The following is a 15544-nucleotide window of genomic DNA, read 5'->3' on the forward strand; positions in this document are numbered from 1 at the left end:
GGCTTATCAGAGATCTACTTGGAATGAATTCTAAACATGCAATATAAGAGCAGAGCAAAACCAACTCCTGCCAGATACTGAAGAGGATCTACCTCACCCCCAACCCTTATCCCCACCTAAGATTTCTTCCTGGGAAGCTTCAGTATGGAGTTAAGGGAATTCAGGCTATTTGACTATGAGTCAGGCTCTGTCATTTACCTGGTGACCTAAGGAAAGTCATTTATAAACTGAGACCTCAACTTTGACTTTCAAACAGAGATAATCTGGGGGTTCCCACTCTGATGCAGTGGAAATGAATCTGACTAGGATCCACGAGGATGCGGGTTCGATCCCTGCCCTTGCTCAGTGGGCCGGGGATCTGGCATTGCCGTGAGCTGTGGTGTAGGTTGCAGACGTGGCTCGCACCTCACGTTGCTGTGGCTGTGGTGTAGGCTGGCGGCTACAGCTCTGATTCAGCCCCTAGCCTGGGAACCTCCATGTGCCATGGGTGTGGCCATAAAAAAAAAAAAAAAAAGAAAGAAAAAAAACCAGAGATAATCATACCCCTTTTATCTCACTTGTGATGATCAAATGAAATCATGACGGTTTTATGAAAACTGTCATAATCACCAATATTGATTTTTAAGTCCATAGTCCAAGAGTCAGGGTAGAAAAGGAAAAACCTAAGAAAACCTACCTCTGTTCCCAGAATTGTATAACAGGGTCTTTACAAGTTTTAATGGGCTGTAGCCTCTTGGGTTTAGGCACTGGGACAATTTTAGAATCATGTCCATGAAACCAGTTTTAGAAAGAAAGGAAAACGTTTTTTTCCTTATCCTATCTACTTTATCTTACATTGCATGATAGGTTGACACTGGTTTTATTTAACTTATCAGTGTTGAGTGGCTGTTGGTTGTTATGAAATATTATATTTAGTGTCAGTTGCCTTGATTAACATGCTAAAACTGTTGAGATTAAGCAAAACTGACACATATTTCACTGAGATAGGGCAACCAACCTCAGCAAAACATGACAGTGGTAAATATATATTTTTGTAAGTTGATAATTTTAACCATCAACCCTGCATTGGCACTAAAGAAAAAGTAAGGTAATGTTCCAGAACTCAAGGAGCTCTGAGTTTAGAGTGGAAACAGCCAGATAGAACATTGAGGTCAGGACGATGAGAAGAGGTCAGCGTGTGTCCCAGAGTGAGGCAGAGGGGGGCTGCTGCTCAAGTCAAGTGTTAAGGATGTTGGGTAGCAGGCAGGGGTAAGCAGAGGCTGCAGGCATAGAGGCCCAGTGTTCAACACACAGTGAGCCAGGGTCAGTCAAAGACAAGGCTGGAGGGGGAGGCAGAGGTCACATCAGGAGGAATCCAGGCCTGGGGACCCAAGTGTGGGGTCGCCCTGTGGGTCAATGCAGAAGTGGAGCTCAGGGGAGTGGTGCACTGGCCGAGGGACACCCCCACTATCTCCTTCCAGAACATTCTGCCACTGTATTCAACACTGAAGTTTCCTGTGGAAAACATTTTCCTACTAAAAATTGAAAATAGTTGATACATTAAAGGTAAAAGGGAATAAATCACCTTTATAAAATTGTAATAAAAATAACCACAGTCCAGGAGTTCCTGTCATGGCTCAGCAGTAACAAACTGGACTAGTATCCATGAGGACATGGGTTTCGATCCCTGGCTTTACTCAGTGGGTTAAGGATCCAGCATTGACGTGAGCTGTGGTGTAGGTCTCAGAAGCAGCTCTGATCTGGGGTTGCTGTGGCTGCAGTGCAGGCCACCAGCTACAGCTCTATTTCGACCCCTTACCTGGGAACTTCCATATGCCGCAGGTGTGGCCCTAAAAAGATAAAAATAATATAATAAAATAAAATAGTAAAAATAACCACAGCCTGGAATAGCTGAATAGAGAAATCATTGACAACACCCTGTTAGAATTCCTACAAAACGCTTGCACATTTTTTTTATTGACCTCTACCTCTACTTCTAACTCTATCTGAAAAATTGTTTTATTAAGATATAAACGGGGTAGAAAAATCAAGGGTTGTAGCCAGTTTCAGCTTCTGAGAACAAGATGCAGCTCTGCAGGTATGGGCAGCCAGTCACCTGGAGGATGCCAAGACACGGGCACGCAGGTGTGCAGGGCCCTTCCAGGCTTGCTGGTGAGCCAATGTCACAAGAAATTCTCCAGGAAACCATCATCTCTATAATTAAGTTTACCAGGGGTATTTTTAAAAAGAAATACCAGGGGCTGGGGATAAAAGGGGAAAGTGGGGGAGAGGGAATTATTGTTTAATGAGTAAAAAGTTTCAGTCTGGGGTGATGAAAAAGTTCTGGATTTGGATAATGATGACAATTGCACAACAATGTGAATGCACTTAATGTTACTGAACAATATTTTATGGCATGTATATTTTACCACAACAAAAGGCGCGGAGGAAGAGTGGAGAGAGAGAGAGGCAAAATTTAAAAGTAGCAAGATTTCTAGTAAATTCATCTAAGAGCCTCACACTGAATGTGATGTACAGCCCCAAACTGAATTTCTCAGGAAACACGTTAAGAAAAGCATTATCTGGGGAGCTCCCTTTGTGGCTCAGCGATTAACGAACCTGACTAGGATCCATGAGGATGCGGCTTTGATCCCTGGCCTCGCTCAGTGGGTTAAGGATCTGGCATTGCCATGAGCTGTGGTGTAGGTTGCAGACACAGCTTGGATCTGGCATTGCTGTGGCTGTGGCATAGGCTGGCAGCTGTAGCTCTGATTTGACTGCTAGCCTGGGAACTTCCATATGCCATGGGTGTGGCCCTATAAAGCAAAAAAGAAAAGAAAAGAAAAAAGAAAAGCATCACCTGGAACATGCCAGTAGCCTGCCAAAGACTATATGTCCCAACGGGCTAGATTTTGTAATCATGGGCAGCTTTTCTAAAACAAGATAGAGCACCTTCCCCCTAAAGGTGACAGGGCACTTCACATGATTTAGTTCAGAACTCTGCCCTGTAGACCAGAAAAATGATCTTGTATTTACATGACAGTAGCTAGATTGTGTTTACTAAGGGTTCTCTGTGAGCCAACTGCTATCTTCCCTTCCTTTCTTGTAGATGGGGACAAAAGAGACAGCAGTTGGAAAGTAAGCAACAGGACCAAAAGCCATGCCCAAGGCCACAGCACTCACAGAAGAGGTTGGACTCGACCTAATTTGGAGGCTTGAGCAGTGCTTCCTCCCCCCATTCCAGAGCCTCACGGCAGAACAGGGCTCCTACTTAGTAGGGAGTATATATTTGCCTACAATACAGCAGATATTTATTTCTGTGTGTGCAAAATATCCAAGTGGACTCAGTAAAATCATATTTGAGGTTAAACCACAGAGATAAGAAATTCAATCTAGGGCCCCAATTAATTGATTATTCTTTTAAAAAGAGTCTCCAATGTTTAACAGGTTTAACTAGTTAAAACTGGGCACAGCCCTAACGTCTTCAACATAATCCTGATGGAGTTTCATTTCACAAGTCGCAAACACCCTCAAATAACGGCACTTAACATAGTAACTATTGATTGTTTAATTACTTGAGACTGCTTTATAATCGCCAAGTCATTAAGGGTGTTGTGAGAACTAAAAACTGCAGGTCACCAGGGTGCTGTGCATCAAGTTACCTGGCAATTCACTGATAGGAGATGGAAGAGAAGTATTTCAAGCTAAAACCATCCCAACACTTCTAGTGAAAAGTGGGCATACACCTGCCAAGACAGTAATAGATGTTTATTGAAAAGGCTGAGGCTAAAGAAATAAATGAGGGAAAGAAAAACCCAAGATAGAGATAAGGATGGATGAGACTCCACCCCAAAGTCAAAGACACCAAAAAGAGCCTTTATGCCACCTGAGAGGCAGAACCTGAGCCCAGTGGATCTCAACCCTGGCTGCCTGTAAGAGGTATTTAGGAAGTTCTGGAAACCAGCTTTACCCAGCCCTACAGCAGACACACTAAAACCAAATCTCTAGAGAAGGGCCCAGATATGTTTCAGTTTTTCTAAGTTATCCAGATGATTTCCATAAGTAGTGAGGGCTGAAAACCACCAGTAGGAACAAGAAATCCTACAAAGTCCCCTGCAAGCAACTCTGGAGGTCCTGCCACCCAGCAAAGAAAGTGACCTTCCTGATGCATATGGCACACAGACTCACAAAGGTCTTCCTTCCCTCTGTGTTTACCCAGCAAACCATCTAATTCATTATTCCCACTGGATCAGAGCATAAGGCAGCATGGTCTGGAGTCAAATTAGATGCAAAGTACAGAGGGATCTTGGAAAAGCACATCAAGCCAACCCATTTCAAAAGCAAATGATTCTATTTATGGGGCAGGAGTAAGATTGTTACTTATAATTCTGGCCAACTGCCATTAAAGTACTCTCTGGGAGGTAATAATAATAACTAAATAATCCTAAAGCCTTAGCTAGTCAAATGAACCTGTGACTAAGAATGATGCTTTTGCATGTCCTACAGCATCTTAGAGATGTTTTGTCTATTTAATGTTAAAAATCACAATTTCTGCACTCCTAGAAAAACAGTGCTTGGGATTTTTGGCAGCTACAAAAAACAAAGAAACAAAAAATCTAACTGAATGAAACGGACTAGCACCCTTGGGCTATACCATTAATTTATCTTAATAGGTAATCTTTTACTATAAATGGTACAAAAAATATTTTAAAATGCAATCAACATAACAGACCTGGCCCAAGAGCCTGGTTTATAAGGAAATGAGAAAGACAGACCTGCAGCAATGTTTTACATAAAATGCCCGATCTAGCAGATGATTCAGAGGCTGCAGCAATGTGGAGATGGGCACTTACCTATGGCACTGGACATAAGCCATCCTGATTTTCTGTGTTCCATGGAATAGTTTCAAGAGACATTAATGGGGGTTACTTGGACAGGGAGAGGAAAAATAAGATTCCATAGTTAAATAAGTTGGGGAAATATTGGATAAAACAAAGTACTATAAATGCTAATGTTCGAGAGGCAGGGATGGTTAGTAACGCTGTGAAAACTTCTTCTGTCACTCTACTCCTTTTTTTCACAGAGCTGATCTTGGGTTCCACTGAACATACTTTGGGAAATGTGACTAACTAGCTAACAAATGTCAGTGAGACAAAGGTCAGGCAAAGGCAAAACCAGAGAGACCTCCACTCAATCCAAAGACCCTGTCTGCCTGAAGATCACAAAACAGAAGGGGTACAAGAATGAATCTGGAGCTAGAGTCAGGCCACCTGGAGGGGACTCTCATGTCCTTGGTAACACACAGCATCATGGGCATAAAGATGAAGAAAGGAAAGAACAACACAGGAGTATACTTCCCTCATCCTTGTACACAGAACTACCATCTACCTCATAAATGATAACAGCAATCATCAAACCTTAAGGGTACATAACAGTTTAAATTTAACAGAATACTTTCATAGTCCTTAATGCATTTCAATCTCACAGTAAGTTGATGGGGCATATCAGGAGAGGTATTTTATTCTCCTTTTACAGATGAGAAAAACTGAAGCTCTAAGTGGTGATGTGCAAGCTCAAAGCTACGGCAAGTTAGAGGTAGAACAAAACCCAGAATGACAGACCTTCAGCTCCCAAGTGAGGTCCTTACTACCCCACTCCTCTCACAGTAAGACTACCTTAAGAGGAAATATTGTTGATTCTTCCCCTAAATTTATAAAATAGCCTTTTTTTAAAAAAAATCACTCTCACCTCACTGAAGTTCCAGAGTACTAAACCTAATTCATCTCATTTCCTCTAATAATCTACCTTGTTTTTACAAATTGTTGAGAAATTGGCTTTTTTAAAACATTAAAGGCCAACTATAGTATCTAAATGGCAATTTTATCAAATGCCCATATAAGAAGTATGACGAATCAGATTTAATATACATAATACAATTCTGAGGCTACATAAATATCAAGAAATCAAAGGTAGAAGGTGAAACACAATGATATGTGTGTTTCTGACTTAATCTTCTATGAATGCTTCTTTCACATCAGAAATTCTTCTGTTAAACTAAGACCATGGAAAAGAACTGGTAAGCTGGACATGCGTATAGAAGAAGAAAAGGTTGCCGAGTGCCTACTACGGGTCAGGAACTGGGCTAGGGGCTTCTCCACACATTACACTTCAGTTTTCACAATAAGCCTACCCTATATATTCCTAACAGATGAGGAAATCCAGGCTCAGAGAGTAGATTGGCCAGCTTCACATAACTAGAACGAGGCAGAACCAGACTGGGATGCCAGCTCAGTCTTGCTCCAAAGTCCTCATCATTATGAAAATGCTTTCCACTTATGAAAATGCCAAATTACACCCCAAGATGGGTAGATACCAAGGCCTATAAGCTTTTTTCAACTCCCCCCCTTCCCACAGTCCATTCAGGTCCCCAATCTGCCTGGACAGCAGTAATTGCTCCATAGCCTACACTCCCACTGCCTCTGTTGGGACATCAATTTTATGACAGAGTTTTACCATTTTGTCTTATTTTTAGAAAAGTGGTTCTCAATGGAGGGTGATTGTGTACCTCAGGAGACATCTGGCAAAGTCTGGAGACATTTCTAATTGTCAGGACTTTGGGGTGTTACTGGCATCTCATGGGTAGGGTCCCAGGATGCTGCTAAACATCCTACAATGCATAGGACAGCCCTCCGCAACAGCAAAGAGCTAGCCCACCCAAAACGTCAGCAGTGCCTAGGTCGAGAAACCCTGCCTTGAAAGGATAATGCGGTTTAGTAAATGTGCTTTAGTCTGCTCCCCTATAAAATCACAAGAAGGAGTTCCCTCATGGCTCATCAGTTAATGAATCTGACTAGCATCCATGAGGACTCAGGTTAGATCCCTGGCCTTGCTCAGTGGGTTAAAGATCCGGCGTTGCCGTGAGTTGTGCTATAGGTAGCAGATGTGGCTTGGCTCCTGTTGCTGTGGCTGTGGCGTAGGCCAGCAGCTACAGCTCCAATTTGACCCCTAGCCTGGGAACCTCTATACAGCCCTAAAAAGCAAAAAAAATAAATAAAAATAAAAATAAAATCACAAGGAGTGGGAGTCCCCTGGTGGCTTAGCCAGTTAAGAATCTGGCACTGTCACTGCTGTGCCTCAGGTCACTGCTGTGGCTTAGGTCCTATCCATGGCCTGGGAACTTCCACATGTTATGGGCACAGCCAAAAAAATAAAATAAAATCATGAAGAGTAACTAAGACAACATATATGAAAATCCTCACCACAGACTTAGCACTCAAGAGTCCTCATTAGTTAAGCTGACTGCACATGTCTTAGAGTAGGAACCACCTCAGTTGGCCCCATATTCTTCCTACACAAAGCACAGGGCTTTCTTCATTGGCACTAAACAAATGTGAAATAATGTACTCTTTATATTGGAATTCTTGCTTAAAAAAACAAATGCCACTATTATCTAAGAAACAACATTCTCACATACTCATTCCTTACCAAGCAAGAAGTGAATAGCATAATTCATGATTCATTACAATAGACAATGAAAAGCTACATTGCATCCTGAGTATGTCACAGAATCACCTCCATATCAAGACTGTTAATAAGCTTACTACGAAAATGCCACATCTTACTTCACCAGAAGATTTATTAAGAGGTCCCAATATACAGGAGTTCCCATTGTGGCACAGTGGTTAACGAATCTGACTAGGAACCATGGGGTTTCGGGTTCGATCCCTGCCCTTGCTCAGTGGGTTAACGATCCGGCGTTGCCGTGAGCTGTGGTGTAGGTCGCAGACACTGCTCAGATCCCGCGTTGCTGTGGCTCTGGCATAGGCCGGCAGCTACAGCTCAGATTAGACCCCTAGCCTGGGAACCTCTATATGCCGCGGGAGCAGCCCAAGAAATGGCAAAAAGACAAAAAAAAAAAAAAAAAGAGAGAGAGAGAGAGAGATCCCAATATACAGATTTAAGGAAATCTCATGCAACAGGCTCGGATTCTTCTATCTATACCAGGTCAGTTTTGACCATATCGATTCTCAGGTCTTGAGTCAAATTATTCAGAAACAACCTTAAACTGTAATCACAAGCATGTCAAATAAAAACAGCGAATGTCAAATCTCAGAATGCGTATGTTGAAAATGACTGGCATCACATCTCAGGTCAAGACCTTTGTGCTTTTTTTACTTTTCTCAGTTTATGCATGTTAGAGTCAGTATGAAAATCCTAAAGTAAATGATTACAGATAATGTTAGGATTAGAATGCACTCAAATGGTCCTATAACAGGATAACCTATGTCATTTTTGCAGTTTCTGGAGGTGTGGCTCCAGAGTCTGCACATCAGAATGAACTCATATAGTTATTTGAAATGTAGATTCCAGCACTCCACCCCAGACCTACTGCATCAAAATTTGAGAGGTTGGGCCTGGAAATCTATATTTTTAGTCATTTCCCAAATGTCTGTTTTGTATAGTAAAGTTTGGGAACCTCTTCCAGGGTACCGAACCCCAGAAAATTGATCTGCCTCATTTATAAATTTCCAGCATGGATCTTACTACTACAGACTACCAATAATTAATTTAATGTAAAATCCACACTCATCTCCTACCATAAAAAAAGAGGTAAAGCATTTTGTTGATTACTTTTGTGCAAACATGCATGTCTGAAGTAAGCAGACTGATAGTTCATGGAAAATGCTGAAAAAAAAAAAACGAGAATAAATATAAATAGAACTATCAAGGAAAACAGAACTCAATTCTGGACCCCACACAGGTCACTATCTACTAGGTACCAGATGGAGGATATGAGGTCCCTATCCTTATTTTCCTCTATTTATGCATTTAAATTATTTAATGAATAAAAAACAAAGAAGTAAGATAATTTTAGAATGGCAGTGCCATGAAGACAGAAAACAAAGTTGATGTGATAAAGTCAGTAAGGGAGGGAAGCAGAGGCAGTGGGTGGCTACATTAGATACAAGGATGAAAAATGGTTTCCTTGAGGAGGTAACAGTTGAGCTGGACCTGAAGGAGAAGAAGCCAGCCAGGAGCAAAGGATTCTAGACAGAGGGAACTGTTATAAAGACCGTGAAGTGAGAGCAAGGTTCTCATGAAATTATTATAGAAATTAAATCAGAAATCAGACAATACATACAAAGTGTTTCAGGACATAGAAAACTATTTGAAAGTATTAAGTATTGTCTTTATTAATATGTTACAATAGCTTCAGGACAGAAGCCAGGGTAATGAAGGATCTCAAGTCTATGTCATATGAAGAAAGAATTAAGCAACTAAGGCTACACTGCTTGGAGATCAGAAGACATAAGTATGTGCTTGGCAGAAGGAAGGAGAAGTCTTCTTCAAATATCTGAAGGACCAGGTTATTGAGGAAGATTTACATTTTTAAATAGTTCTGAAGGCATGGAATGAGCTTACACTGGAAATTTAGAAAAGCAGAATCTTGTCTCAATAAGATAATGAACATTCAAAGAAACTTCAAGCAAACGGATTTACTGGGAGGTAATGAGTTCCACATGACCAGAGGTAATCAAGGCTGGGATGAATAGACAGCTGCAGAGGAATGACTGAACTAGATGACATATAAGAACCTTTGCAGCCCTTGAACACACACCATACACACTCTCTTTCTTTCTCTCGGTCATAGTGTTCTCTCTCAACAAGCACTATACCCACTAACATAGCCTCTTTACTTCACACTTTACAACCTTAAGAGGGTTTTAAAAGAAGCTTGAAAGATACTGAGGGACTCCACTATATTCCTGATTCATGTTGTCACCCTGGAATACAATATGTCTCTGTCTCTGCAATAACCAGTATATATTTCTAAAAGGCAAATTAAGAAACAGGATAGACAAGTATTCCTTTTCGAAATCTGTGGCTACAATTTAGTGGTGTTTAAGAAATAAACATTAAATAATTATTTAGACCCTCTAAAATAATTACTCTCTTTTAACAAAAACGTGTCTGGATTCCATTAGGTCCCAATAGGTGGCACGCCAATAAACAGCCAAAGCCTTTAGCAAACAGATATGTGGCCTTTTGTTGGTTTATTTTTTAATGAGAGACTTAGGCCCAAAAAGATGATTTCCTCATTAAAACCCTGACAGAGAATCTCTACTCTTCCTTATTTATGTATTCTATCCAGTAAATAAAGCAAACCTAAACAAAACAGATACTGAACTGCCACTTGACCACCTGGGACCAAAATATGTGATTAGAAGATAATCATGTCTAAACTTCCAAGGACAGACCAAATTAGACTTTGGAGTAAGACTAGAAGCAACTTTGAAAAGCTAAACATTACTAAATGAACTTTATATAAAACATTTCCACATCTAGACGTATATGGCTTATATGAAGATATACATCAAGAAATGTTTTCTTAAGAAGTCCTGTTGTGGCTCAGAGGTAACGAATCCGAATAGTAGCCACAAGGACGCAGGTTGGATCCCTGGCCTCACTCAGTAGGTTAAAGATTCGGCATTGTCATGAGCTACAGTGTACATCACAGACGTGGCTCAGGCTCAGATCTCACGTTGCTGTGGCTGTGGTGTCGGCTGGTAGATGCAGCTCCAATTGGATCCCTAGCCTGGGAACCTCCATATGCCACAGGTGTGGCCCTGAAAAGACAAAAAAAAAAAAAAAAAAAAAAAAAAGAAAAAGAAATGTTCTCAATATCTACATATACTTTTGTTTATTGAATTAAATATGCTTCTTAAAAACTGCTTGTAAATAAAATTGTATTAAGATTCTCTTAGGACAGCTTATTAGAAGAAACATATTATGAGGGACTAGGAGTTTTAGGTTAGTAGATGCAAACTATTACATTCTGAATGGATAAACAGTAAGGTCCTATTTATAGCACAGTGAACTATATCCAGTTTCCTGGGATAGACCATGATGGAAAATAATATTTAAAAAAGAATGTGGGAGTTCCCATCGTGGTGCAGTGGTTAACGAATCCGACTAGGAACCATGAGGTTGAGGGTTCGATCCCTGCCCTTGCTCAGTGGGTTAATGATCTGGCATTGCCATGAGCTGTGGTGTAGGTCGCAGACGCGGCTCCGGATCCCGCTTTGCTGTGGCTCTGGTGTAGGCCAGTGGCTACAGCTCCAATTAGACCCCTAGCCTGGGAACTTCCATATGCCGTGGGAGCGGCCCAAGAAATGGCAAAAAAAAAGACAAAAAAATAAAATAAAATAAAATAAAAAAGAATGCGTGTTTATATATGTGTGTGTCATATATATATGCATATACGTCATATATATGACAGTCACTTTGCCGTACAGCAGAAACTGGCCCAACACTGTAAATCAACTATAATTTAAATAAAGGAAACTTATGAGAATCTTTCCAGAAAAGAATGGCTTCATCCACATAATTGTTCATAAAATTATATCTCATTTTATGAAATCCAGGAACAACAAAGTTGGAGTTACAAAAAATTAAAATCAAAGGTTTAATATTTAACATAAAGAAAACATTTATCATAGAATTTTTTAGTACTCAAATCTGTTCCTAGGGCCATAAAATTTATATTTATGTCTACAGTATTTAGAAATATATCTATTCCACTAAAGTTAAGTATAACCTATAACGTAGACAATCACTTCCTAACTCATTTCTCTTTAGCTTCACATATATTTGAGTTCAGTTTCTTTGTTTGTTTGTTTTAATCCTTCAGAGCTCAGAGGAATGGCAGGACTGGATTAGTGACTTAGGAAACCCAGGTTCCCTGTCCTTGAGGAGGTGCCATCTAATATATGTAGGTTGCCTAGAAACCAAACCCTTAGCTGGGTATGGTGGTTTAATTCTTTAGATAAATCTTTCCAGGTCCCCACAGCATTTCTCACAGCATTCTCACTTAACTAATGCACAGAAAAGGGCTGGTAGAAAGAAACCAGGTCTCCTGTCCCAAAGTCCAGTGTGATCACCATAGCCATCCTTGCAGTCTCCCCTCAACTTGAGAGGTACCAAAATTCTGTATCAACCACTAAGAGAAGAGCACTCTTTACAATAATGCTAACACCATAGTCAGTAAACTCCTTTCCTCTCTACAGCTCTGAAACCTCCTGTTCTTTTTTTTTTTTTCATTCCTTTTCCTTCTTTCTTTTTTTTTTTTTTTCAGATGACAAGAAAATAGGGCTAATTCTGCATTTTCCAAATGTTCTCATCATTCATTGAGGATCCTTATCTCTTTGTTATCCTGTCTTGCAGGAATGTATATATAGTCCACCTCTTAGATTAATGGACAAAGCTGTGAAGTGTCTCCCAAATGTGTATTCTGCAAGCAGGAGGCATAGGATGGGGGCAGGGCACTAGAAAACCAACACGATGCATAGTTGCTCCTCCATATTGACAGTAAATCAGAAGTAATTCTCTACCTAAATCAGGGCTTAATTCATTAGCTCACGTTAATTCACAAGTTCAATCCAATCTCTCAAAATGCAATAATACAATCTTCCAACCTAATTATCTTCACAGAAAGTATTTAAAAGCATTTGCTGAGACACCTTTCTTTCTTGTGTCAGACAGGATCTATGTCAAGTGAAAAGCTTGGAAAGACTACAATATCTCTAATTGCAAGGGGTTGACATTTTAGGAAATAATCATTTCTTGTAAGAGAAAAATTTTCCCCTGGAGTGGACACAAAAGTGTACCTCCTGGTAAATAAAAGTTTAAATAGTTATTATATATATATATAAAATATTTTAAATTTATTATATATATAATATATACACACATATACTTTTTACATTCTGTAGAATTGGAAATATTATAATCTGGATGACTTCTATAATAATTTTAATCAACTAAGATAAGTTTAGGATTCAGAGAAACAGTTCATTAAAAATAGAACAAGAGAGATAATCTGTAGTGGAAACACCATCCCATATCACCACCACTCAGGAAAGTGGTGGATATTTCCCTAGAAATAATCATGAGGAAACAGTTGCTTTGTTTTGAAGCATTTATTTCAATAGCTTGTTCACTAAAACTCCCTGAGCTTTAGTCCAAAAACAGTTAATTTCCACTTTCTTTTGGTAATCAGGAGAACCAACCCATTTTTCCAAATAGTCGTTTTCTAAAATCATTCACTGGGAGAAAAATACCTTTTAAAAACATGTTTGGAGTGAATTTGTAAGCCAAAATTAGTAAAAGAACTTTTCATTCCTCAGCTCAACCTCAACTCAGGTCTGACTTTTATTTTCTATCTTGTGAAAGCCATTGCTGCACTAGGTCTTTCTTGGTGAGGTGGCCAGTTTTCTCCTAATGCTGTTTACTAAACTCATTTAACTCATGCCCTAGGCCAGTAACAAATCTTCTTTTACAGTGGCAATACTTTAACAGCTTAAATTTCTAAAGTAAATAGCATCCTTTTCACCTTTTAAAACCAATCCTGGCAGCGATGAAAATAAAGAAACTAAACACTTAAAGAGCTTCAAATACTTGGAGTTCCTGTTGTGGCACAGTGGAAAGGAATCTGACTAGGACGCAAGAGGTTTCGGGTTCGATCCCTGGCCTCGCTCACTGGGTTAAGGGTCTGGCATTGCTGTGGCTGTGGTGTAGGCCGGCATCTGTAGCTCCAATTTGACCCCTAGCCTGGGAACCTCCATATGCTACAAGTATGGCCCTAAAAAGCAAAATAAAGAGCTTCAAACGTGCAACGTCAGAATTCATGTGTCGGATATAAGCTCTGTAATGTATGATGAAGCGAAATGCCCACACCCCAGAATCTGGTTTAAGCAATGGGACTACAGATACATTTTAAAAGATGGAGAGTCAATTAATAAGTATATTATTTCATTTTAAATCTGTTATGAAACATATACAAGTACAGACGGCACTGCTATTCAGCCTGCTATGAACCGAAACCACACATAAACCATGTTCAAATTCAATGAACTTACCTTATACACTTGTCCATATGTTCCATTGCCAACAAGTTCCACCAATTCAAAGATCCCTGCAGGATCCTGAAAGAAAACAAATAAACAATAAAAATTCGAAATAATATTCCAGGCATTGTCTTAATCAAAAGCAAATACACATTTGAAATAAGCCAATAAATAACAACTTTAGCTTTGGGGGGTACTCATATGTTAATATTAAAGAGTATTAAAATTTAATTCAGCTCTAGCTATGAAATTAGTCAAAATCCATTTGTTTCTATTTTACATTTCTATGAGATATGTTTAAATCAGACAAAAGGAGACAAGTCTTCCACTGAAACAATAAAAAAAGAATCAACACATTTCTCACTCTCAAGTGGAAATACACTTAGAGGCACATCAGGATAAAATCAAAGACTCATCCAGAGGGGGCTCTAATTTTTAAGATCTTTCTGTTTGACATTTCTGAGCTGTTCACTGTGTCGAACGCCAGCAGTTCAAAACGGTGTGTTCCGGTGTTGTGGGGCAATCTTCCCTCCCGGAGTCAATAGTTTCCAAAAGAAAAGAGCATCAACCCAACTTCCTGTCACAGAAACTATTTCTTTGGATTCATCTCCCCTCTCGACAATGCTGCCTCTGCAAAATACGCTTTTGCAGATGGTCTCCAGTTCCTTCAGTGGCTGGGGAATCCCTGCAGAATTTAGAATGCAAACCAAACTAGAGAATTATGCAAGTTCTTACCACCAAACAGGTGTCTGCTAACCCTCAACATCAACTAAATGCTAGAGTGCTCAATAAATATCCAATAATCATGGCTATCATCACTGAACTACCGTCCCAGACAGTAGGGGAAAAAAAGGCTATAAAATTCAACTCAGGCAGAAAGTGACTTTGACCCCTACTGATTCCTAATTGGACAGAAATTATTTCTCGAAAGGCCTAGAGCAGGAATCACAATCACACATGTCCACATATCCCAGGCAAGTAATGGAAAGGAGCAAGGTGGGCCTGTGGCAAACTGGAAAGTCAAGTCTCCTTTTGGTAGGGGTGGTGAGAGGGATCCTAACTGGTACCAGTAGTCAGAATGTCAACCTATGAGCACAGTCTTGTCAGGGCTAAAGATTTTTTTTAAGAAAAACTGAGTATTTTGTTTAATATCAGATCTCTTCATTTTAAAATGTTAGGCTTTGATTCACTTTTTTTTTTTAAAGGGCCATACCTGTGGCATATGGATGTTCCCAGACTAGAGGTCGAATCAGAGCCACAGCTGCCAGCGTACACCACAGCCAAAGCAACGTGGGATCCAAGCAGCATCTGTGAGCTACAGCACAGCTTGTGGCAATGCCAGATCCTTGGCCCACTAAGCAAGGCTAGGGATCGAACCCACATCTTCATGGATACTAGTCAGATTCTTAACCTGCTAAGCCACAATGGGAGCTCCCTAACTCACTTAAAAACAAACAAGTAAGAAACCTCTGAGGGACAAATAAAAAAGACTTCAACCTCTAGCCTGAAAAACATTTCCAGCAAGTTTATGGGGCACTGCCATGTGGTATGACAGTGTCTGAGAGGCAGGAAGGGGAAAGCCTGGATTTTAGGTTCAGGCAGACCGGGGCTGAACATCAGCTCTGCCCTCCCAGCTATGGGATCCTAGAAACCACCCC

The 15544-nt window shown here is 40.1% G+C and overlaps 1 protein-coding gene across 24 annotated transcripts in view; it reads right to left on the reverse strand.

The window, feature by feature from the left end:
* Positions 1-15544, reverse strand: part of TNIK (TRAF2 and NCK interacting kinase) — a 405867-nt gene that overhangs the window by 306031 nt on the left and 84292 nt on the right. For all 24 annotated transcript variants that reach the window (XM_021071173.2, XM_084990277.1, XM_084990278.1 and 21 more), the window contains exon 2: positions 13899-13964. In XM_021071173.2, the coding sequence (XP_020926832.1) occupies positions 13899-13964 (66 nt within the window). The remainder of the gene's footprint in view (positions 1-13898; positions 13965-15544) is intronic.

This window comes from Sus scrofa, chromosome 13 (assembly GCF_054392235.1).
Source record: "Sus scrofa isolate SSC_HxYL_T2T_F1_AM1 chromosome 13, Sscrofa_HxYL_maternal_Yorkshire_Landrace_v2.0, whole genome shotgun sequence".
Lineage (NCBI taxonomy): Eukaryota > Metazoa > Chordata > Mammalia > Artiodactyla > Suidae > Sus > Sus scrofa.